Source organism: Colias croceus, chromosome 4 (genome assembly GCF_905220415.1).
Source record: "Colias croceus chromosome 4, ilColCroc2.1".
Classification (NCBI taxonomy): domain Eukaryota; kingdom Metazoa; phylum Arthropoda; class Insecta; order Lepidoptera; family Pieridae; genus Colias; species Colias croceus.
The window spans coordinates 3,936,547-3,958,957 of NC_059540.1; the positions used below are offsets into that span (position 1 = coordinate 3,936,547).

General features: G+C 33.0%; 5 protein-coding genes across 5 annotated transcripts in view; 2 read left to right on the forward strand and 3 right to left on the reverse strand.

Moving 5' to 3' along the window:
* The first annotated feature begins 802 nt into the window (after positions 1–802).
* On the forward strand, positions 803–2,301 carry LOC123691310. The gene is made up of 4 exons (XM_045635639.1): positions 803–959; positions 1,061–1,171; positions 1,328–1,464; positions 1,552–2,301. The coding sequence occupies exons 1-4, from the start codon at positions 905–907 to the stop codon at positions 2,056–2,058; spliced, it is 810 nt and encodes a 269-aa protein (XP_045491595.1). The 5' UTR covers positions 803–904; the 3' UTR covers positions 2,059–2,301.
* On the reverse strand, positions 2,276–4,242 carry LOC123691309 (protein ALP1-like). Its single transcript, XM_045635638.1, has 2 exons — positions 3,607–4,242; positions 2,276–3,531 (listed from the first exon to the last, which is right to left on the reverse strand). The coding sequence occupies exons 1-2, from the start codon at positions 3,881–3,883 to the stop codon at positions 2,732–2,734; spliced, it is 1,077 nt and encodes a 358-aa protein (XP_045491594.1). The 5' UTR covers positions 3,884–4,242; the 3' UTR covers positions 2,276–2,731.
* A 1,098-nt stretch (positions 4,243–5,340) lies between these two features.
* On the forward strand, positions 5,341–7,950 carry LOC123691313 (transcription factor E2F4-like). The gene is made up of 7 exons (XM_045635642.1): positions 5,341–5,565; positions 5,648–5,757; positions 5,846–5,947; positions 6,570–6,741; positions 7,130–7,210; positions 7,500–7,575; positions 7,687–7,950. The coding sequence occupies exons 1-7, from the start codon at positions 5,449–5,451 to the stop codon at positions 7,785–7,787; spliced, it is 759 nt and encodes a 252-aa protein (XP_045491598.1). The 5' UTR covers positions 5,341–5,448; the 3' UTR covers positions 7,788–7,950.
* On the reverse strand, positions 7,942–12,276 carry LOC123691312 (WD repeat-containing protein 46). Its single transcript, XM_045635641.1, has 11 exons — positions 12,150–12,276; positions 11,978–12,076; positions 11,600–11,835; positions 11,179–11,430; positions 10,459–10,609; positions 9,825–10,060; positions 9,356–9,520; positions 9,071–9,210; positions 8,731–8,921; positions 8,483–8,581; positions 7,942–8,083 (listed from the first exon to the last, which is right to left on the reverse strand). Exons 1-11 carry the CDS (start codon positions 12,177–12,179, stop codon positions 7,961–7,963), a joined length of 1,722 nt encoding a protein of 573 aa, XP_045491597.1. The 5' UTR covers positions 12,180–12,276; the 3' UTR covers positions 7,942–7,960.
* A 2,236-nt stretch (positions 12,277–14,512) lies between these two features.
* LOC123691024 (myelin transcription factor 1-like protein) overlaps positions 14,513–22,411 on the reverse strand; it is a 52,834-nt gene continuing 44,935 nt past the window's right edge. The window contains exons 12-17 of the mRNA XM_045635202.1: positions 20,582–20,795; positions 17,643–17,852; positions 17,169–17,231; positions 16,569–16,858; positions 16,324–16,484; positions 14,513–16,075 (exon numbers count right to left, since the gene is read on the reverse strand). Coding sequence (XP_045491158.1) covers positions 15,755–16,075; positions 16,324–16,484; positions 16,569–16,858; positions 17,169–17,231; positions 17,643–17,852; positions 20,582–20,795 — 1,259 coding nt within the window. The 3' untranslated portion in view covers positions 14,513–15,754. The remainder of the gene's footprint in view (positions 16,076–16,323; positions 16,485–16,568; positions 16,859–17,168; positions 17,232–17,642; positions 17,853–20,581; positions 20,796–22,411) is intronic.

Below are 22,411 nucleotides of genomic sequence, written 5' to 3' on the forward strand. Positions count from 1 at the left end.
CAAAGTTTTTATAATAAATTTCATGTCCGCACAATTCACCAACAAATTGGCATACAATATATTTATATTATGCTTATCTAATTTTATAATTTAACTAAGTTATTATTTAAACAATATATTATTTACATTAGTTCATTAGATCATTTTACATTAAATAGTACACATTATAAATTATAGTATACGATTTATTTCACAAAATAGAATAGAAAAATTGTAACAGTAATTCCTATCCCGTCACTCGCAAGATCTGGTGTGTAAACACCTCCGCGATAAGTTGCGATAGTATGATCCGCGAGCTTCTCGCACGACATTTATAGCAGCAATAAATTGCAGGATATGTAAACGATATTGCAAGTAACTCATGCAAGACTTCCGCGAGTTTACTTGCAGGTGGAAACGGCCCCTTAGGGTAAAGTAGAAGTATCAGTAGAAGAAGTTTCACCTTTGACACGTATGCTCGTGCTCGGCACTCACTTTCTTTTTTTTTCAAGTTCTTCTCCTACTAATACAAGTAACTTAAACAGATTTTACAATAAACGAACAATCTCTCTCTCAACCGTATCATCGGCACACGCCCTTTTTTTAATGTAGCGTTGCGGTAACATTAATCTGTATCCCTAAAGTAATAATTAGTGTGGTAATTATTATTAATTCTATATCATTGTGTCTTGTGTCATTGTCAAATGTCATCTAAAAACTGTCAGAAGTCAATTGTCATTTGTCATTTGTCAGTCGTGAATCCTTGTTGGTCAATTGTTGGTCAACCCGTTTTGTATACAAATCAATGTATAGGTAATATAAGTTTTAAACATTTTAAACACTCATGAAATAGTAAGACGAAACAAAATATTAAAGATATTGAAGAATAGCGCCAACATAATTGACAAATACAGTTATTGCAGAAATGGATGAAAACATAGATAATAACGTTGCGGTATTAGCTATACTCGACAATCAATGTAAGTTAGATAAATTAAAACTATTTCATTGATTATAAGAATGCTTTTATTCAAAATTATGTGATAATGAGAATATTAACTATATATTTCTTCATTTTTAGGCGGTGGCACATTAGAATCTCCTTTTAAACAAACTGTAAATATTACAAATTATAGTCATGCACATACTATTAATCAAGAAGAGACTGATTCACATGAAACAAACAAACAAAGTAAGCAAAAATTATTAACCAGAAGTTTATTTACCTACTGACTTACTTAAATTGCACTCAATTTTTTCAGTAGAATATACTGTATAATTTCTTATTCTGCAAAAAATTGCTGTGTTGAAAAACCTTAACACTTTGTTTTTCATGCCTACATTACAGATGTTATTTGGACAAAAAATGCTACATTGATGCTCTTAAATTTGTATGAAACCAAATTAAGTACTTTAGATAATCCTAAGAAAAAATCTAAAATGTGGTCAACAATGGCTGAAGAATTAAAATCATTTAACATTGAGGTATTATTCATATATCTATTTTAAAACATATGAAACAATTCTTAATTATTATTGGATTTACTATTATTAATAGCTTAAAAATTTTAGGTAACACCAGACCAAGTTAGATGGAAAATAAATGCTTTAACAAAAAAGTACAAGGATTGTCTAGATAATGGACAAGTCGCGGGATTTAAATATTACAATGAAATGCATCAAATACTCGGAAAATACAATGAAGATAATGACACATATAGGATATCATCTGGTGTACAAGAACAAATGAGTAAGGACAGTTTATTAAGCAGAAAGCTTCCATATAAAAATGGTACAACATTTAGAAAACTAAAAATGGAGCGCAGAGCTAAACTTGAACTGGACAAGCAATGGCTACAATATTTAAAAAGGCAAGAGGAACATAACCAAACAAGAGATGAGAGATACGAAAGATCTTTGCGATTGAGGGAAGAGGAGATTGCATTAAGAAAAAAAGAATTAGATATTAAACAGACTATAGCCTTGAAAAAGTTACAATTGAAGGAGAAACATCAAGAAGAAATGCTCAAAATTGAAAGGGAGAAGTGCTTTTTGTTGCGCAAGTTATTGGGTGAATGATCCAGTAAAACAAGGGTCTATTGATAGAGAACCCAAAGAGATTGCATCAACGATAGTGCGTAAAGATTCTAGATCTAATGTGATAAAACTTAAACTGAGTTTTGTTTAATTATAAACAGACAAAAATGATGGAATAATAATAACAAGTTTGCAGAACTTGACAAATGAAAAATCATGAATCCTATCAAAGGAAGGGTTTCAAATAAAACGCAAAGAAGTAAATAAATTAAATGAAGATTATAATCAAGTTTGTATTATTTCTTATTTCTTAAAGCTAGTTTTACTTGGTAAATAATAAATCAAAAACTATTTTAACAATTCTTGACTAGTATAAAATTTGATCTTACCAAAAGGTATGTTATTAAAGTGAAACTTTTATTACATCGTCTCAAACTTTTTGGTCTGTGTAGCGCATGTCGCGTGACGGTCGAACCGTACGATAATTATCATACAAATATGATAATTTTGTGCCTAAGTTTCACTTTTACCGTGGTTTCATAAAACCACACAACATTTTTTTTAATGTAAGTAGATTGTAGACATAACAAATCTAAACATTTAGTTTATTCACTTTTATTGCCATAATCCAACATCATCTGAGGTCTAGGGTTTAGTATAGTTCTAATTTACCTGTAGTAGTAATTAGTATTGATCTTGTGAATTTATTTTTAAATCACTCTTCTAACTGATCATTTTCATTGACACAATAATTGTGTAATATACATGCTGCTACAATTGTATCAGTTATAAAAGCAATATTTCTGTACACACCAAATAGCTTAATCCTTTTAAACCTAGATTTTAATAAAGCAAATGCCTTTTCACTTATTTTCCTTGCCGATACATGTAGAGAGTTAAACTCTCTCTGTGTCAATGTTAATCTTTTATTTTCCCTATATGGTGGCACAAGCCAAGACAAAGAAGGATATCCCGAATGTCCAATAAGATATACATTGTATGGGAATAACAAGTTTTTATCCTTCAATGTTGTATTGTACAATGGTGACTTCTTCAATGTTCTAAAACAATTTGACGAACCTGGTTCTCCACAGTAAATATTTGTGAACCTTAAATTAGCATCCACTGTTGCTTGTAGAACTATAGAAAAGTACCCTTTCGCATTACAATATTCTCTTGCATTCTTGGGCTTTTCAATTTTCACATGCAGACAGTCAATAACTCCTATCACATTTGAGATTCCAGTTTTTTCGTAAAATGTGTTACTAATGTCTTTTATATTATCAATCTCTGTAGGCCATTTAATGGTATCATTTAATTTGGTTAATAACCAAGCAACCACTCTTCTGATAACTCGAAAAGTGGACGATATAGATATATCAAACCTTGTTGCAATTGGTGTTAAAGATTCAACACTTGAAATAAATGTTAAGAAGATATAAAAACAAAGTTTTGGTTCTAATGGCTTTAGTCCAAATTTGTGGGTGGCTATAAATCCTGATTTTTCTAAGTCACCTGTAAATATTTATAATATATGATTATTAGATAAGAAATAATATTAAAATTACTAACATAATTCAAATGTATTACCGATAAGTCTATTTGCTGTTTGTCTCGATAATCGTAGGCGATTCTTAAATTCTACATCAGTCCAAGACTCAATACAATGCAAGTAATCATCAACTCTTTTTTTCTTAGATCTTAATAGACACTGCATTAAGGGAAAAAATAGTGTATCCTCATTAGTATAATCATCATCGCTTAAATCAGTAATGCTTCGTGTATCACTCCAATCACTAGATTCGCTGCTATAACTATTGTCTATACATGACTCTGATAAAAATACAGCGAGTGTTCTCTTTTCCATCAGTAGCACATAGAGATAATATGGTACATATTATCTCTATGCAGTAGCACTAATTAAATATGTATGTAATATGTAACTGTATCTGTTATTTTGAAATTCCCAGACCATAAAAGTTTTGTATTGAATTGTTATTCATATGCTATGTTTCCACAAGTTCCACAGAGCAAGTAATGTTTACACATACAAAATAATACATTTATTTTGATTATATCTGCTTGCTTTTGATGATCGAGTATTAAACTACCTATATAAAATTATTAATGTTTTCAATTTTTTATTCATGGTACATAATTTTTTTGTTATGTTTTGGAATTTCGGTCACAGAACATGACGTATTGACGTTTCGTTGACAGAAAGAATACAAATTATGCCGTGTTTCCATCTGCAAGTAAACTTCCGCAAGAAAATGTGGCAAGAACTGTCCGACAGTCTGTCTGACAGCAGCTTGCAAGTGTAACTCCTCCACACTACTCGCGAAGTTCCTCGGCGAAGTACTCGGCCGAAGTTGACTGAAGTCCGCGGTGCTACACTACACACTCGTTCAACTTCGCGAGGAGCGCATACGATCATATTTAGAACGAACTTCAGGTAACTTCGTGCCCTTTGACTCGGGCGCAAAAACCGACAACAAACGGAAGTCGGGCGAGGCGAGGTAAAGTTGGACGAAGTAAGCCGAAGTGCCTCTCTACACTATTCTATTCGTCTAACCTCGTTCAACTTCGCGAGTAGTGTGGAGGAGGCATTAGATACACGGCCTTAGGCCGCGTTTCCACCTGCAAGAAAACTTGCAAGTCTACTTGCAGGTGGAAACGCGGAATTAGACTTGCAAGTTGCTGTCGGACAGACTGTCGGACATTTCTAGCGGAAGTTTTCTTGCAGGTGGACAGGCGGCCAGAAACAGCTAATAAATGAAAAATACACAGCATAAAAAATGTATACAATTTTTTTTAAATAAATTTCACTCGATTGAGAAACGTGTTTTGGATGAAGTTTCTGGATGCCCTCTAACTTTTGTTACTATTATTAACTAGTATCTAATCTGTGCTATTGGGCCTTTAATGGGCTTTGGTTGATGTCTAGGCTTTTTTCTCGTTTCAGTCTTTTCAGGTATATGCTCTCTGTACCTACCTATTTGAGCCTTAATTTGAGCAGTTATATTTATCTATCTATTATTCACATTATTCATTTAATTTGTAAATTCATATTGTTTTTATCATAGCTTGTATTAACATATTATACACAAAGAAATACTTCCTGACATGTACTAGTTTATTTCATTACATGATTTTGGTACTTAATAAATCTATGTATAATTTATAAAATTTTATTCAATCCACATTTTGAGCTCACCAAACTTCTATTCTGCCCATATTCTGCCTGTGGTATGGAAATTTCGTCATTGGTAGTCTGTGACCTAACCATTGACAACAGTTAAGTAAAAAAAAAAAGAAACGGTTCTACCAACATTCGAAAAATAATTCTATGGTCCCGCCGCTACGCAAAATTGTGCTTCGTTTGATAAAAAACAATTATTTTATGAATTTTATTTAATAAACACTACAAATATGACCGAAATAGGTGGATACAGTTACAAAAGATATGAGAAATCGTTAGGTTTATTGACTACAAGATTTGTATCACTCTTGCAAAAAGCGAAGGACGGTGTTTTGGACCTGAAAGTTGTAAGTAAACGCCTTGTCAAATGGCACCAAAAAACGACGATTTGAAAATATTTTTATACCGTTGGTGAAATTATCGTTACAGGCTACAGAATTATTAGCTGTTCGTCAGAAACGAAGAATCTATGATATTACTAACGTTTTGGAAGGTATTGGTCTCATAGAAAAGCGAAGTAAAAATAGTATACAGTGGATGTAAGTGATAAAAATAAAAAAGTTTGTTTATTTTGCAAGCTTTGAAACTTGTGTTTAAAAATTTAAATGTTGAAACTAAATATTTCAGAGGAGCGTCTCCTGATGGCACTTCAAGTGAATTTTGTGCAAAAGTAAGCACATTGAGAAATCAAGTTCATCGCTTAGAAGAGCATGAAAATTTATTAGATAAGTATGTTTAGTTATCCTCATAATGTTTGTTGTCGTAGTGTTAATATTCTCTTAATAAAATAAACATTTGCTTGAAGTTCAAGTTCTCCTTTGTAGGTTTACTTAGATTTATATTATGACATATTGGTTGGAGTTGAATTTTAATAACTTAATGCCATAATGTTTATGTGTGCCTTATATAAATAATTAAATTATAATTTATATAATCACAAATTAAGTATTAAACCTTCACTATTACGCTAATTACTGTGACCTGCAATTTCACCCACATCATACAATCCATACTAATATTATAAATGCGAAAGTAACTCTGTCTGTCTGTCTGTCTGTTACTCAATCACGCCTTAACTACTGAACCAATTTGCATAAAATTTGGTATGGTGGTACTATTATACCCGAGAAAGGACATAGGCAACTTTTTATCTCGGGAAAATGACGCAATCCCAGAAATCCCACGGGAACGGGAACTATGCAGGTTTTTCTTAGACTGCGCGGGCGAAGCCGTGGGCGGGAACCTAGTAGCCTATAATTTGTTAAATGAATTACAACACAAAAGTAATAATTCAATTTGAGCCAAAATCTTAAAATCTTTTTCTGTAAACAATTAATTTTTAACATTTTAGGCAAATGCATTACATAGAGCAAAGCATTAAAAATGTACTTGACGATAAAGACAATAAGGCACTCTCATATGTTACCGAGAGAGATATCAAGAACTGTTTTGACCATGAACAAGTACTAGTGTTGGAATGTCAGCTTGGTACCAAGCTGGCCTTTGGTTGTGTCCCGTTTGAGGTATGGAGTTATTGTATTTAAAATATATAAGAACTAGCTTTCCACCTGTGGAAATTGTAAAAAATTTGCTAACACACACATATTTACAAAGAAATGAACTCATTTAGAACTTTTAAGTATTATAGACCCTTATCCTAATATCCTTATGGTAATATAGACACTCATTCTTGCTTGATGGATTAAATATGTTATTTTATAAAAGATGTACCTTCCTTATAATATGTATTGAATAGTTTTCGAGATTTCAGTTTGATATCAGATAAAGTAAATGAGAACATATAAAATCTGTTGTTTTTTTAGTTTCACACAAACACATATATACCAAATCTTTATCTTGTTGTTTTAATGATATTTATTATACTTGGAAATAAATATAATAAAATTACAGGATGAAAAACACTGTGTCCTTCATTTAAAGTCCCATGATCCAGTGGGAGTCATCCTTTTATGTGACGCTGACAAGGAAAAGGTAATTAAATTGTAAATTAATAAAATTAGTCATAAAGGTGAATGATAAATTTGCTGATAAAATAAGAGTGTGTGTGGACTTCTTTGGCCAGATGCAAAGATACCAAACTCGTGCCTAACTCCATGATGTGATAGTATTGCCATGACGCGACCTTTTTTTTGTTTTTAAGTGGGGAAATCTTGCATAGATACCCACGGCCTCTGGGGAAAGGGCCGCGGGTGAAATTTTTCTCTCATTGCGCTTATTTACATAAGATGTTTGAAAATGACTGAGATTTTTATTATTATAGGATATGGATGAGGACAGTACTGACGAAGAAGTTGAGAATTATACAGAAGGGTCAAGCAATATTACAAATAATTCAAGTAAGTTTTATATTATTACAATTGTAAATTATAAACAAAAAGTATTAGAAAAATCGTAAAGTAACAAGGTTCCCTACTGTGATATTCATCTTTTTATATTTCTTGTTTCAGATTATCTTTTAAGATTAAGTCCACCGATAACAAAGCACGATTTTTCGTTTTCATTGCGTGGATCAGAGGGTTTGTGCGATTTATTTGACATACCTTGTTAACTATCAATTTTACAGTATTTTGTGACAATCTTCTTTTAAAGAATGTTTTTACATATTATTTTGTGATCATGTTGACTTTGTAAATAAATCATGTAAATATGAAACAATCAAAAGTATACACTATCAAGAAAGTTTATTGTGAATAAAAGAAATATTTCTTGTACAAAGTGATTTTATTTCTTTGATTTTGTTTTTGAAACAAATCTGTCTAATACACCAAATGATTGTTTCGGCGCCTCTTGCTTTTCTGGTTCATTCAGCATCTTCTTTACTTCAATTGCCTGATTAATGAGTTCCTGCAAAGAAAAAAGTGTTAGTTGAGTTCTAAGATTGTAACATCAACCCATTGAGCCCCAAGCGGCCTGATCAGTCCCAGACACAATAGATTGTGTAGATGTGATTCTGGGGTCTGAGTTATTAATATGTATATAAATCTATACTAATATTATAAAGCTGAAGAGTTTGTTTGTTTGAACACGCTAATCTCTGGATCTACTGGTCCGATTTGAAAAATTCTTTCGGTGTTAGATAGCTCATTTATCGAGGAGGGTTATAGGCTATATTTCATCACACTACGACCAACAGGAGTGGAGCCATGGGGGTGAAACCGCGCGGAGCAGCTAGTTTATAATAATTATACATAAATAAAATATACAGTAATAAAATATACATCCGTTAAACTATATATATCTCACCTTTCTTGCTACTTCCTTGATTATTTTCTTTCTTGCAATATCAGTAATACCTTTCTTTTTATGTCTTGGTTTAATATCAATCTTCTTATTTTTGACATGCTGAAAAAAAATATAAAGAACACTTTAAAAATTATGATTTAAAGAGATTTTTTGCTTTAATTGAGAATTTAAAAGTAGTGACTTCAACTCGAACCGTTTCAAATAATAATTGTAGGATTTTATTTAAAAAATTTATGAGTAGTTTTTACCAGTAATTTAGATTTGGCTTCAATTTTGTCCTTCATAGTTGGCACGTCCACTTCGACAACTTCAAACGGATTAAGTGTAATAAGTTCGGCAGGTATTTTCTCCAGCAATGCTTTAACTTCTGCTTCTTTACGTTGCGTCTTCGTCTGGTAGGGATTGCTTTCATATGCGTCGAAGTTGGGCTCACCACTGCCTATAGAAATTGATTAAAAATGAATTATATAAAGAAAAAATACTATTTTGATAATCATTATATTACTGGATAATTCAATACATAGGTTTTATAGATTATCACAACAAAATAGACAAAAAAAGTAATTCAATATGAAAATCAATATTTACCTGGTACAATAATGCTAGTGAATCCTTTAGAAGTACCGATTCCTAACACATCTTCATATGGACAAAACTTGAAATTGCTAATTGTTCTGGCCATTTTGTGTCTCATATAAGCTTTATCCGTGGTTTGTGTACAACAATTGCTGCAATAAAAATAAAATTGATGGACAATCCAAATATAGTGTCTGAATTTTGAAGAAAAATCACCAAGTATAAACATATTTGAAGTGTCATTCATTAAAAAAATATTCGGGTATAATGAGAAAAGTTCATAAAAAAACTACTTACTCATAAATTTCAACAATATCACCAAGTCCAACAGCTAACATATCTTTCTGGGAGAAATCCAAATCAACTGCTGGTGACATTAATTTGTAATGTTGCAATGGTCCGTCTAAATTTCGAATGTCCCATATTTTCAAACTTTTGTCTACACCAGTGGTTGCCATATAACTAAAACACAGTATTTGATTAATTACATAAATAGGTATTGAATATTTGAAATTATTAAATTAATCTCGAAGAGTTGTGGTAATTAGTTTATTACATTAAACAATTTTTCCATTAGAATCCATAGAATCCATTTGAATTTTAAATAACATCATCGTCTTACAAAGGCTATTTCTATACCTATACAATTTCCATTATGCAATGAACAATGAACATCTTTGTATTTTACCTTCTTTATCAATGCTTGAATTAATTTAATTCAATATCCAATCTTAAAAATTAATATAGATCTAAAAGTTTTCTTTACCTTCCCCTTTTATCAACCGCAATAGCTGTCAATGGAGTTTTATGACATAATATTTTCGCTAATGGCTTCTTGACCATGGGCGACCAGAGTGATACAACTCCTTTAGAATTCCCTAAACATATTGTTGCATTGTATGGATTCTGTGTCATCACAGCTGTTCTCCCTAACTGATTGTTGTAGTGACCAACTATTTCTCCTATTGATATATCTAGCCATGTCATGAAGCCAAATTCATTCTGTAAAATAAGTTTAATTCACTTATAAATAAAGGTAAAGATATAAAAAAAAAATTTGGAGGAAATATTAGCAAAACATGGTTAAAACCTTAAATAGGTTGAACAATCTAGGGTTTAAGCTTTAAAGACATTTATTCCCATTAAGACAATAAGTCACTTACATGAGAAACTTAATTTTAAACATAGGTATGTATAAAAAATAACATTCGTTAGTTAAATATTTAGAGTAGGTTATTTACATTAGTTAAGTTAGGTTAGGTACTCATTCATTGCATTCAAAGTTTGAGCGTGTGGTCTTCCAGGATGTGTTCCGCTAATTGTTTTCGCTAATCTAAATTCATTAACAAATTCATATAGCATTAAAATATTAGAATAAGATACTTAAAAAAATCACTTACCACTGCTGCAAGTAAAAAGTGGTATGGAAGGAATTCCATCCTTAATATTTTGTCCATTTTCTTGATGCAATGTATTTCCGTCCCTGTATTGTCATAAATGTATAGCCATTCCTTTTGTGCTGCTGCCAGCATTGTTTCTACATGTAACCAACTGAAATTTAATGATTATAATATGAAAATATAAAATAGTAATAATCTTATTATTGTAGTTTTTGTTTACACAGAAATCAAAGTGAAAAGAAAAATTTAACCAACATGCTTTTAAAGATGGCTTTTAGGTCAGTTGTGAATAGTTGATTAAGTTAAAAGTTAAAATGCTTTGTAATAGTCAAACAAAGCTTTTAAACTAATTTGTCAAGCCTAAAAATTAGTAATAGCAAACAGATAAAAACTTAAAATGTGCTGTAAGCTGCAGCTGAGTAGTAATAATAATAAATAAAATAATAAATATTATAGGACATTATTACACAAATCGACCTAGTCCCACAGTAAGCTCAATTAAGGCTTGTGTTGTGGGTACTAGGCGACGATAAATATAATATTTAATAAATACATATATAGATAATAACACCCAGACCCAAGATCAAATAATTGAGTTCATCACACAAATATTTGCCCTGACCGGGGATCGAACCCGGGACCGTCGGCTCAGTAGGCAGTTACTTTACCACTGCGCCAACCGCGTCGTCGTAATGGTTTATTATTAAATTCAGGGATTACCTTATGTCATGAATAGATTCCATAACATTGATTTCACAATGCAATCTCTTGGTAACCCAATCAAACGCAGCCAAGTGACCTTTACTACTCCCCAAAAGAAGATGTCTGCCGTTCTTAGAATATTTAGCTCGGTAAGGACCAAAATCAAGATTAAGATCAAATATTTTTGTTGCAGCTGTGATGTCTACATTTTCAGCAATCATGGACTGAGTAATACTTGTAGTTCTGTGGCCTTCATCTACCTCCAAATAACTGAAATTTGTATAAAGCAACTGTTATGAATTTTTACTTTCATACAGTATATTTGATGAAATAGGGTTGAAAGTTACAAATTCAATATCTGAATAAAAAAATGTAGTAAAGTAAAAGATGTTAAAATCTTTGGAGTTTAAGAACAATAAAATAAAATATATACACATACCCTGCATTTTCTGTGAGTAGGATTTCTGCTCTAGCCGCCTGTTCTTGAGCATATTTATACTTGTTTTCTTTCTTTTTTAATTTTAATGCATACAGGGGATGCTTAACACCTTTTCCTTCAAAGCCTTCACCACGGGAATGTTTTTCTAATTTTTTTTTATCAATCGGTGCCTTTCCAGTTAATGCTTTATTTTTCTCAACTTTAATTTTTTTCGTATTGTTATTATAATTCAGTTTCTATAAAAAACAAGAATTATTTAATTTATAATAATATAATATAAGTAAATTTTATTAATTATCGTACTGAAGACAGAGAGCTAAAACAAACAAAAATGTTTGATGTTTGTTATAATATACTTGTATGAAATATATGTCTTACTTGTATATGATGTTTAGAAAGAGGTTTCATTTTTACATGAAACACTTCCATTTCATTTTTATTTTCTTCATTTTCTCCGGTATCGTGAAAGTAGCGTTTCTGAAAATTTGGTTATGTTATTATTTACCTTGCAATAGAACTAAACAAAAGTAATGATAAAGTATATACATACATTTTTCCCTGTGCCTTTATTCGTGTCCATTTTAGTATTCTTAAATCAACGTTGATATTTAAAAACAGCTTTATTTTAAGTTGATTTTGCGATTTACCATGCTTAATCGATTTACAATTGAATTTACTGTCAAGTGTCAAGTGTCAAGTGTCAAATGTCAATTGTCAAATTATGTCAAAGTCAAACTGTCCCATAACCCTTCAGTGGGATCTTCTCAGAGCAATAATCAATGAATAGGTTTATTGCTCTGAGGGGATCTTGGTGGGATCGAAAGCTTAGGCCTTATCTTCTAATATATAAAAATCAATGCCACTTTTCGTTGTAATTCCATAACTCGAGAACGGCTGAACCGATTTCGATAATTCTTTTTTTATTATATTCCTTGAAGTACGAGGATGGTTCTTATGTAGAGAAAACGTTAATATGTACCACGGGCGAAGCCGGGGCGGACCGCTAGTTAGAGTATATATTACAATAGTATAGAGCGAGTGTATTGCACAAATTGCGTAGTGCGCATCGTAGGCAGATGAGCTATAGATACTATATAGATGTGTGTGTGACAAATAGGGATGGGTAGGTATCAATTGCGTGTTGAACTATCGATAAGTTATGTAAATAAATATGACGTATCATAAGTAAATTTTATGTTCAATAAGCTTTTAAAGGAAAAATATATGAATAAAGTATAAATATGTAATTTTAAATTTGTTTACCAACTGAATAAAGTTTGTTTGTTCCATTTGAATATTAAATCTATACTAATATTATAAAGCTGAAGAGTTTGTTTGTTTATTTGTTTGTTTGAACGCACTAATCTCGGGAACTACTGGTCCGATTTGAAAAAATCTTTCGGTGTTCGATAGCCCATTTATCGAGGATTTCTTTGATAATAAATCAAACAATATTAATAATGTTTTTAAAAATGGTAAAAAATATTAAGGAATAATTAATAATTTAAAATGATAATTACAAGGCAACTTATGGAGTGAGAGTATGTTTACAAAAATATTACTAACGCCACAAAAAGAGTGTTGTCACGAAAACGACGCTTTTCTTGGTTTTAGTAATATCTAATATATAAAAATCAATGCCACTTTTCGTTGTAATTCCATAACTCGAGAACGGCTGAACCGATTTCGATAATTCTTTTTTTATTATATTCCTTGAAGTACGAGGATGGTTCTTATGTAGAGAAAACGTTAATATGTACCACGGGCGAAGCCGGGGCGGACCGCTAGTTAGAGTATATATTACAATAGTATAGAGCGAGTGTATTGCACAAATTGCGTAGTGCGCATCGTAGGCAGATGAGCTATAGATACTATATAGATGTGTGTGTGACAAATAGGGATGGGTAGGTATCAATTGCGTGTTGAACTATCGATAAGTTATGTAAATAAATATGACGTATCATAAGTAAATTTTATGTTCAATAAGCTTTTAAAGGAAAAATATATGAATAAAGTATAAATATGTAATTTTAAATTTGTTTACCAACTGAATAAAGTTTGTTGGTTCCATTTGAATATTAAATCTATACTAATATTATAAAGCTGAAGAGTTTGTTTGTTTATTTGTTTGTTTGAACGCACTAATCTCGGGAACTACTGGTCCGATTTGAAATAATCTTTCGGTGTTCGATAGCCCATTTATCGAGGATTTCTTTGATAATAAATCAAACAATATTAATAATGTTTTTAAAAATGGTAAAAAATATTAAGGAATAATTAATAATTTAAAATGATAATTACAAGGCAACTTATGGAGTGAGAGTATGTTTACAAAAATATTACTAACGCCACAAAAAGAGTGTTGTCACGAAAACGACGCTTTTCTTGGTTTTAGTAATATTTTTGTAAATATACTTTCGCTCCATATCTGGTGCTAAATGTCGATATGCATACTGCATAGCTGATAGCTATATAATATATACCCCTTTAAAGCATTAGTTATCCTACAAAGTTGCAGATGGCAGCACGTTCCATACATGCACTTATTACCACAGAGTAGCCACTCTATCTCAGTTATACATCCTTCCTCTATGTTGGGGCCTTAACGGACGGCCAGTCGAGTAGACTAGTCGTGAATTCTCTCTTTTTCGATGGAGGAATTCCACCTTCCTTCCTCCACACCTTCAAACCACACCCTCCGCCCGTCGGAGTGGGGGAGCGTGAGGTTTTTCGTTACGGAATTTCTCGATTCGGTCCCCGCGCTCAAGGCCCGCGATAGAAGCTATGCAATAGCTTAAAAATAAAAAAATAAGGCAATTAAATAAATGAAAAGAAAACATCAACTAGGTACCTTTTTATCAATGTAACGCCTTGCGTTTAATAATAGAGGAATGATAATCAAAACTACGATAATCTCGGTATTTATTATTTTTATTCTCTTTAACAACACATACTCAATATTTTACAGAAACATATATGACGATCAGAGTAGTAACATAGTAATAGGTATTATTTAAATGCGTATAATATTTTACTGTTTTGTCCAATTTTATGGAACGTCTTTCAAATAATTCAATCACATATTAATAATAATTACATAACATAAATTGTTAGCAGTGCGCTGTTTAAAAGTTAAAACAATAAAACATTTTTGACAAAGCACAGTAAATAATATTGCAAAATAACATCAACCCGCCTCAATTTGAACTATCACATTCCGCAAAGGTAACAATAAATAAATAACATTAACATAATCACAGCGAAGTGAACATTGGCTAACAAATATTACTCCTAATTGGTAATCAATTAATGACTGAAATAACTTACTTGATCTAATGAGATCTCATTATTATCTAATATAAATAAAATCGTCGAAACGACGCAGTAACTATATTTACAACATTTATTTACAAAACTGACTAGTGTCCTCTAAGGAGTTTATTATTTTCGATAGTTTTTACATATCTATACCATAAATTAATTTCTATCACTTTAGAACTTCTGCGCTTGTATTTGGCACAATCCCAGTAATTCCGGTAATTTCAACAAAACGCGAAGAAATCTAGTACTGTCTTATTCTTATAGCCTATTTTCGATGAGACATCTTAATAATTTAGCTAAACGTGAGCACACATGAATCCAAAATCTTCTGATATTGTATAGGTACTTAGTAAGAATTAGATAATACACAATATTTACAAATAACCAATAAAGATGTGTTCATGGGGCTAAAATCGTTCACATTACAAGTATAAACTTCTTCTTATCATTTAGGTACATTAATTTTTAAGCATACATACGAATAACAGTGTTAAAATTCATTTTAGACTAAAATTAAGTTGATCTTAATGATATTAGTCAAACGTTTTGAATGGTAATGTGATGTCTTATAGAATTCACACATCGTATACAACGGTTTATAAAACAGACATCTCTATGCAGAACACAATGTCTATAACACCTACATTGAACACTGTACACAGTCAGGATCTTTGCAAATCGTTATTTGATTACCAACAGTCTTTTTTATCTTTGGTGAGATTGGTAATATCACTTCACTAGGAATGTCACTTGCACTAGACGCTTAAGCGCCGCCGATCGCAGTCGGTGTTACTTAGTTCATTGGCGATTACTATCGGCGGAGCTGGGTGAGCCTTAAATCGGCGTCGGGAGCACTGTGAAGTCCTGAAGCGCGTTTTTAACTGTTTCGTAAATTGGCCGGTTTTCATCTGGGCAGTAACCATCGGGCGAGCAGAGGGTCTGTAGTTTCGTCAAGTACGAGTCGAAATTATCATGCGCCGGTTTCTCTCCAACACCAGGAGGAGGCGGGGCTCCAGGTGTCCCGGGTGCGGAGGCGACGTGAGCGGTTCCGCCGCCCGGTATTTTTACGTGCTCCAATAACGTAATAACGTTGTTACGGAGACTCTCATAATATTCATTCAGATTATTATTCCGCTGTGACATCAGTTGGTTCTCCTGTTGACAAAAAATAATGGTTTAAAAATAAGCAATTTTAACCACGAATATGGGCTCATTTTGAGTAGCTACTGAATTGAATAGTATTTAAGTAGTACTCACTAAGTAATATGATGTTAGGAGCACTCAAAGTTGGATGTTTGGAGCCATGACAGTACCATCTACGTTATGAGACAAAAATATCCACTTTGAGTGTTACAATAGATTCTAAATATTCAATATTTAATTTAGTAACAATCCCAACTTACCCTTTCACCAGAGCTGAGATGCGATTCCATCGCATTTATATCCGATTTCAGACGCAGCATTTGGGATTCTACGCGTGCATTTTCGCGCTGTAATTCGGTAATTTCTTGTTCCAGTGTCATTAGATCCTCTCCATTGCCAGTTTGCATGTTGATATCCATGCCTATGGAAATATACAGAAGTTTATAAATATAGCACCAGAATTTTATTTCAATACAAATATTATGTTAACTGTCATAATACTTACTAGAATATGGTTTGGGATAAAGAGGAGTTATATCATCTGGATATTTGGCTTTCTTTGGCTGAGGTGTGGGGGTCGCGGCGCCGGCAACTGGACACCCGGATAGAGAGCGGTGTGTTAGGAAGGATCCATTTATATGTCCAGATCCATCACAACCAGGGGTCGGGCAGTTTACACCGTCGAACTTGATCGCTGACGCTGCTGCAGCCACTGCTGCTTTGTGCTGTTCTACAGTTCCGCCACTCTCTAGTACACGCATCTTGTTTCGATTCGCTATTGGACATCCGGATGCACTGATGAGGAAAGATGTATGGTAAGTACTTATTTTATGATATTTCGGTGGAATTATTTTAAATATCAATAACTTTTGGTGTAACTATGATAATGGTGTCAATACAAGTGTGATTATAGAAGGCTAATCTCTGTTCGAAAGAGTGTCATTTTTAGTGCGTACGTTTACAACTGTAGTGTCAAAATTGACCTCTTTTTAAAATCTATAAAAATAAAAGACAAAATACACAACCACATTCAAAATTAATTGCTCTAACATGCTTTGAAAGTGGTCAAAATACTCTTAATTTCCATCCTACAAGATAGTCTTACCTTCGATGTGACAAAAATTTCCCCGTAGCGTGTCCAGATCCATCACAGCCCGGTATAGGGCATCTAAGCAGCGTGTAACGAACAAACTCATTGCAAAACGTTTACAAAATAAAGAGGTGATTTCGCCATACGAATAGTTCAAGGATACGCATATTGGTTAGTGGTTACGTATTTTGGAGTATTTTTACGAGTAATTTATTGTAATATATTTTTTTAGCGTCATAAGTATACAAACAATTTATGAGCATCCTTTATTTTTGGCATACAATAATTAGAGTATGATATAAAGTATAAACGTATGACGTAAATTATATTCTTCTTATTCCCTCATAAGTTAATAACATTTAAAAAGAAAAGATGAATCTTTGAAATAGATATGTCATTATCAACATGTTCAAAATATTTACATAGGTAACATTAGTTTCATAATTAAAATACGACCCACATCGATAAATGTAAAGGTAAAACAATCACCTGAGAGGTTCCGAGTCCTGTCCGTCCCTTGGTTTGCTCTTCGGCTTGTTCGCTCTCGGACACCCGGAGAGTGACCGGTGCGAGGAGTAGTTGCCGGTGACGTGTCCGGAGCCGTCGCAGCCGGGTGTCGGACACTTCAGTTCCTGAGAGTGCGGCTGCAGCTGCGAGCGGTCAGCGCGCGGACACCCCGACAGACTGCACATATACAAACTGCTTACAATGGTGTGTTACTGTATCTTAGCTTACGAAACTATGGTTTTCGTAAAAATGTCACGCCGTGTGGGAAATTTGAGCGTTTTTGAAATATCCAAACTATGTTTTTTGTAGTACTGACAGTCAAGGTCAAATTAAAATGGACAGGTAAGTTTGATAAAGTTTTATAGCTTTTTTTTTCTTCGTTTTGTTGTGTTATATCGGATAAAAGTAACTTGTTAAAGTACTTATGTAAATATTTCAGAAAATTGTAGTAGTTGCTTCTTATGAAAATTCAATAGATATAGATAATAATAGATATATTCAGATTTAGTAGGTATGTAATATTTAAGTGTACAAAGGTGTACCCAACCATAAAATGTCAGTGTAGGTACTCTTATCTTACTCTATGTAATTTCTATCTTATAGACCCATCTAGATTTTGATAATGGATGATGATAATTTAATAATTAATCTGCTTGATTTCTCAAGTTGAATATAATTTACTTAATAAATACTACAACGAATGTTATTCATTAATTAAACAATCACAAATAAAACCATGCAATTTCATAACATTAATTGTAGAGAAACATCTATGAAAACTGCAGCCAAACTCGTTCGGAATATTGGTTAACAATAAGTACTGACGTAATTGTTTAAAACGTATTGTTTATTTTTAGTACCGTATAAAGCGTAGACTTCGTATAGGAATTCAACTCATTTAATAAACGAAACGATAACGAAAATAGTGTATAATTTCCTGTAGAGACTAATAATGCCAATTATAGTAATAAGTACATACGGTTACGAAAATATGTATGACCTAAATATAATAATAAACCACAATTCTCTACATAGAGCGTATTAAATTCACACACTGTAACTCTTCAATGAATACGTTTTAGCTATCTTCAGTTTCAAATTTTCAATCTATTTTTGATCGAGATTTTTATAGAGGAGGATTTAAAATAAGTCGTATGGAAGACGTCTTTAATGTGTTTTAAACAAGAGTGCATCGTGATTCGTGTTATATTCTTTTAATGCGTAAACGCGTCTATTTATGAAACATATAGCAGGCGGCCTAGGTAATTAATTATTAGAAAGCGTGTAACTATTTATGGATTCATTGGAAAAAATATTTCACTGCTATCAATAGGTATTTATAAAGTTAACGTATAAAAGGAAACTAAATATTATTGTCATTAGAAAAGATCCAAGCTCTTCTATGCAACAGAAGCACATCGTAGTCACATAGTTGTACCTCTATAAACAATCATGCGGTTAGTCAAATCAAACACAACGGGATGCGGAAATGCACAACTAGGGCGCCAATTATTATTTTTGTTTAGTTAGAGTTTAGACAATGCTGTCGCGAACACGTGTGATAGACTTCCAATTTGACGAATATCTAGTGCATTATAATGCCGCTTGCCTGCGATGAGTGGCGAAATGACCACTTATGTGCCCGGAACCGTCGCAGCTTTCGACCGGGCAATGTATCAGCTCTCTCGATTCTCGTATGCGGTAACCCAGTTTCCCATAAAAGTCGTCACGATGATAGCTATATTAATAACAATTAGACAACCATTCATTATTTAATATAGCCATTAACTATTTGCGTACTCAATGCGCAATGTACAACTTACCGCAATACGCCGCCTACATTCAAATTTAACACGTTTTATAATTAATGAATATTTTCGTAGGTAAAGTCATCAACCTAGAGTGCTCTAACAAAAAGTAGCGCAAAGTAAATGATTCTCGCACGGTTGTTTACGTAAAATCTTTAAAAGTCTGTTATTGTTATATCGTGTTTGTCTTTGCGAGGAATAAAGTGTTATTACAGAGTCGTTATTGCTCGATAGTTTTATCCGTATTGAGTGGAGTCTCACCTGTTTCTTCGCATGTTTTTTGTGTGATATCCGTACATATATCTTATCTCTATTTATCTGGCACGCTCGAAGTGCGCGGTGAACACGCGCTGCGCGGACGCCGGTATATTTAGACTGATCCGTCAAGTGTGACTTACCGACTTATTTCAAATTTTGTATGACGCTACAAGTGTGTCACTATTATAACGTGCCGTTTGCGTGTTTGTTTGCATTTTGTTAACTGTTACATATTTATGTTGTCACTAAGGTCGTTAACTCAGTGTTATTATGTAAGAACATTGTTAATAGCAAAGTGTTTATGATTGATGTAGTTTAATGTTTTATAATATTTTAAGCGAATTTAATTGGTATGATTTACGCGAAAATTTATTATTATTTATCTTAATATCCCCCAGCGCGCTCTGTTCATTTCATTTCATTTAATCAATTTTTCTTAAATGTAACTAGGTCTTATTTGAACAATTTAAATGTTCCTCCTCTATATCCTTGACGATAATATAATATGACCGTGAGAATTAGCCGTGAGATAGGTGCGACTCTTATCGTAACAAATAATTATTAATAATGTGATAATATAACATATTTAATTAAATATGTTATAAGATCGAGGTTGACGTGTTGTGCTCTATTTCTCTACATGAATTCATTAAACGGATGAATACAAACGCGTTCTCTCCATACCTCATTGTCCCATAAATATACAATTAGTTCAATTGCTTATTTCATATCTGCGGCATATACCTGGCATGGCATATAATGACATAGATACCTAGGTACCTAATACATATTTACTTGGCATGTAATCTGGAATACAATAAAATGATAGAATTCTATCTATCATAGAATATTCACCTGCTATCCTTAGGTTTGTCGTGCGGCGCGTGCGGCGGGGGCATGTAGCACGGCGGCGAGTAGGGCGGCGCGTGCGGCGGGTACGCGGGCGGCGGCGGGTAGGCGCCGCACTGGTACTGGTAGCCGCCGTACCCGGCTGCGGCGGCGGCTGCTGCGTAGTCCGGCTGCGCGAGGCCGTAGCCAGCTACTGGGTGCGGGCTGACGCCACCGTAGCCTGTGATGGGATTGCGTTTAGTACCTGCTTTTTATGTCGTGGTAGGTATTGCGATAAATTCTTATTTATACGTCTCAACCTGCGCTTGATTTATTGGAGACTAGCTTCCGCCCGCGGCTTCGCCCGCGTTTTCAAAGAAAAACCCGTATATTTCCCGTTCCCGTGGGATTTACGGGATAAAATAAAACCTATCCTATGTGTTAATCCAAGTTACTGTATGTGTGCTTAATTTCATTGTTATCAGTTCAGTAGTATTTGCGTGAAAGAGTAACAAACATACACATCCATCCTTACAAACTTTCGCATTTATAATATTAGTAGGATAGGATAGGATTAAGTTTAAGATATCTGCTCTACATAGAGGGTATGTTCTAATAATACCTAACAATTTCGCAAAACCAATGTAAATTCGTAAAAAGTATGTAGGTATTATATATATTATTGTATGTGTGCACATTCATAGGGTATTGGTAGATGGTAGAAATTTGAAGATGAAAGAAAAATTAAGTGAAATAAGTTAACGATAACTACAATTAGATAAGTAGATTTGGAAATAGAAAAAAGAGGCTGTAAATAAATCATTGATAAAGCTTGTAAAATAAAATTTTATGAATGTCCCAGATGAATACGTAAGATGTAACATTAGGTATAGTACGCGTCACGTAAAAAGAACGCTGGATGAAAGTGATGGGGTGTGTTTGCACATGGATCGAGTTTTGCACGAAAGCTATGTGCCGATTATTTTATTTTTGAACTAGGCTCGCGAATCGTGGCTTCGCAATTACCTATTTGTTATTCTTATAACCACCTCATAACACCAAATAGACCGATAAATCGCCAATGCGCAGCCATCCGTCAGCGTTCTTTTTACTTGACGCGACTTGTATCAGTTTAATGGTCATACAATATTACAAACATAATTACAAGGATTTTTTATTGAGAAGCCAATTTCCGTTTCAAACGTAGGTATCCATTGTGTAGAGTTAACAAAACACGGAGTCAAAATACACTTTAAAGTGTAAGCAAGGTCACGGAGACTGGAGACAATTTAATTTACTTTCTATATACATTTCTGTTCAGAATTAATTCATATTATATTGTAACTTCAATTTCAATACCAATTTTGGTATTGTTGCATTTTATATTTAAATTATCTAATATCTATTAGTTAATTTCTTTAAAACAATCTCCATATATTTCTAGTTTATAGTGTACACATGTATGTATTTTATGTAATGAAGTTGTTCAAACTTAATTAACTCTTTGCTTTAATGTGTTATGTGAAACAGTGTGACCATATTATAATTTGAAGACGCCTGCTCAGCAGGATTAGCAATGTAGCGTATGTTCGTGTTGTGGCGACGATGCCAGCAGGGGCGATAAAGTGGTCGTGTTTTAATTTGTACCGACTACCGTATTTTACGACTCTCCTGGCGAACTTTACACGGTCTTTTGAATTTGGGCTTGTAGATTGCAAAATGTGTTTGCGTGTTGACATAGAAAACAAGCTTTGTTAATTGACGTTTCATGTTAATGCGCGAGTGTATATTGTTTTTTTTTTATTGAAAATAAAACAGTAAAAAGAAGTGGACAAAACATTATGCATTTTTTAATTA